This window comes from Ovis aries, chromosome X (genome assembly GCF_016772045.2).
Source record: "Ovis aries strain OAR_USU_Benz2616 breed Rambouillet chromosome X, ARS-UI_Ramb_v3.0, whole genome shotgun sequence".
In the NCBI taxonomy this organism is placed as follows: domain Eukaryota; kingdom Metazoa; phylum Chordata; class Mammalia; order Artiodactyla; family Bovidae; genus Ovis; species Ovis aries.
This window is the reverse complement of record NC_056080.1, coordinates 71,287,416-71,290,670: the sequence shown is the minus strand read 5'-3', so window position 1 is coordinate 71,290,670 and position 3,255 is coordinate 71,287,416. Positions and strand designations below refer to the sequence as shown.

General features: G+C 32.5%; 1 protein-coding gene across 1 annotated transcript; it reads right to left on the bottom strand.

Moving 5' to 3' along the window:
• Positions 1 to 836: 836 nt before the first annotated feature.
• On the bottom strand, positions 837 to 2,009 carry TENT5D (terminal nucleotidyltransferase 5D). The gene has a single exon (XM_027963652.1). The coding sequence runs from the start codon at positions 2,007 to 2,009 to the stop codon at positions 837 to 839; it is 1,173 nt and encodes a 390-aa protein (XP_027819453.1).
• Positions 2,010 to 3,255: the final 1,246 nt, after the last annotated feature.

Here is a 3,255-nt window from a genome sequence, read left to right as displayed (position 1 = left end):
ATCCTCTGTCAGCTTTTTGCTTTTTGACATTTAGTCTTTTTTTTTTCTTTCTTTTTTTTTTTTTTTTTACCAGAGGATAATAGAAAACTTTACATTCAGAGTTGGTCATTTTCATTTTTTCAACTGTTTGTTGGGGGGAATGAAGAAATCTGTATAAATGGTCACAGTATTGGCTGTCCAGCTGGGTGTATTATTCTTCAGATCCACAAATCAACTTGATAGTTGATAAATTACTAATGTCCAGTGTTTTCCAGAATCATTTTCTTCAGTGTTTTTTAAAACTATAGTAAGAGTTTGTATCTAAATCAATTCAATTAGGAAACAAAATATATGCTTGCAAAATCTAGGATTTTGATATCTTCTGAATCTGTTGTCTTTGAAATTAGGCATTTTTGTTAGGCATTGAAAATTCATTGATGGTACTATTCACTAGGAAAGTAAATGAAGTAAAGGTAGCAAAGGAACTGACTGAATACAGAGTTGTTGGCACTGGTTTTTTCTGTACCTCTGAATTTTAAAACATGAGCCTGTTCTTTTATATTTTAATCAAATATTAAGTCATCTCTAATGTATTTATCATAGCAAATTTGAGTCATAAGTGGTCAGTCAGATTTGAAAATCATTTTAAGTGGTCCACAATATTTGAAAGTTGTTATAGCTAATCAATAACATTTGAAGATCATTTAAAAAGGTCAGTTCATAGATGATATTGTATTTACTATGATGGTTTAAGCTATAAATGATAAAATAGTTGGTAACTGCATAAATATGGAAACTTGCTTCTAGAAGGTGTTTAATTAAAGCAAAGTTTCTAGTGTGTGTGTGTGTGTGTGCGTTTAAATCATACCATTTGGCACATGAAAGTGCAGTGGGTGGTATGGCTGAAAGAATATAGGTGGTGGTCCAGATGTTACATAATAAGTAGGGTACCCTCCTTCAGCAACAAAGTATGGAGCAGGCTGATAAAAGCAAGTTACGTTGTCTGTATTAGGTAGGATATTCTGTTCTCCAAGTACTTTTAAAGCCATAAGGGCAATCATATTGAGGGTCTGCCTTCTTTCATGTCCCATGAGGCAAACTGTGCTCTCATTCACAACTCCATGCAAGGTCATGAGGTAGTCATATTTGCTCTTTTCTTCACCTATGAAATGGTTGCGGAGGTATGATTCAATCTTCTTTTGCTGTTCTGCTACATCAGGAAAATCAATGAAGAATCTAGAACACATATAACGTTCCAACGTCTTGATTTCTGCTTCACAAGCTGGTTTAAAGTCACGAACCAGCAAGTTGCTGTATTTCAGAAGGCCACCACCTCTAATTTCTTCAGGTTTTCTGGTAGATATAAGCTTGTATTGTAAATGTGTCATTGCTTCTTGGAAATCTCCATACATGCTTTCAGCTACCACAACAGGATAGCATTCATTGGTTAGGTTACCATTTTTGTCACTATAGAAATCTAACATTGGATCCAAGACAATTTGAAAGGAATCTACACTAAATTCAAATTGTCGTCTGAGTGAATTAACAAATTTTAGCTCGACATTCTTCCCAGTGTTATTTGACAGAGAGATGAGACTCCAACGATCATGTTTATTGCAAACTTTAACCATCTTCTGCACATAAGCCTCTTTCATAGTATTCAGGGTGATCTTATCCTTTTTTACACCTTTTGGTAAAAAGTCGAATAGACAACCTAGAACTACATCCTTAACAACCTGAAATTCTTGATCACTTGGTAGTTCAACACCAAAAATGACATCCAGATCCTTGTAGCTGATTCCATTGTGGCTTGCAAGTATGTAACTTGCTGTGGAACCATTCAATCGAGTATCTTTAACAATAATTCCTTGCTCTATCAGTTGATCTTTCACAACATGAATAATATCTTTTGGTTTTACTTCCATTGTGGGGAAATTTCCCCTTCCATGAACTGGAATTACTTCATCTAACACTTTATCCAGTGTTATAACTTGATCCCAAGTGAGATTGCTGAATCTGATTTCAGACATTATGAGGTCAGCAGATCAACTAGAAAGTAAGCAAAATATTGAGAAGAAATTTAGCATCTTGAAATCAGCGTTTAGCTAAACCATGTGAAAAGTCAAATATAGACTTACCTTCAACATAAATCAAACTAATACTAGACAGTAAATTATCAGTGCATCTAACTGCATTCAACTATATAAGTGAAATAAAGGCCACTATGATCGTGTCAAAATTGTTAGATTGATTGGTTCATGTAAACAAACATTCTCACAGATGTGTTAAGAGTTGTAATTATTTTTGATGTGAAACTATGGGCTTTCTCAATCTTTCTTTATAAACACTATAATGAGTATCTTTGTTTGGTGGTATAAATGTTGTTCACAAGACAACCATGGTATATAATAGAGGTTAACTGTCATGAATTTAAAGTGAGATCAGATAGCATGTCTGTATATGTTAGACACAACTGATTGAACAGCATAATACTTAAAAGCAATATATAGCATCTTTAATCCAAAAGCATCATTCTATTATTGTTTTATATATATATTGTTACTCTCATTTTTAAGAAAATTACCAAAGTCCATTATTACATTATGAATTCCTTGAATTGCTTGAGGGTAAGGAGAGTACCTAATGCAAAACCTCTTCTATGTTCTTGGTAGTTCTTAAAGAAATGTTGGTTGAAGAAAATAAAGAATGTTATTTAAAAAAATGCTACTACTACATTTGTCTCCAAAATGAGAACAATTATATACAAAAGCATAAGATTCCTAATTTTGTTTTCTGCAGATGTGTAATATGACATGCTTAGAAAATTTTATACTTGGGGGAATATTAGGAAGCTAAAATTATAGACATAAATATAAATTTAATTATATTATGATGTAATTAGGTACATTTATAGTTATTACATGGATCTTCAAATACTTTCTTAAAGCTATTTAAACAATAAACCTAGTAAATGAAGTTCATTATAGACATAGATTTGGGTTTAAGCATTCTTTCCAGAATTCCAGAAATAAAAATTACACAGAGCTCAAGAGAGATTTATACAGACAGTATTCATACTTGGCTTAACTAGGGAGCCATTAGAACAGAGTTTAAATATTTAGCCTTTTATGTTGTATATTTCCCCAGTAGAACTATAGCAAATAGAATCATCGTATTTCAAATCTACTGAATCATTGACTACACTAAAGCCTTTGACTGTATGGATCACAATAAACTGTGGATAATTCTTAAAGAGATGGGAATACCAGATCACCT

Coding starts and splice junctions, on each gene's coding strand:
- TENT5D (XM_027963652.1), bottom strand. CDS start 2,009: ATGTCTGAAATCAGATTCAGCAATCTCACTTGGGATCAAGTTATAACA.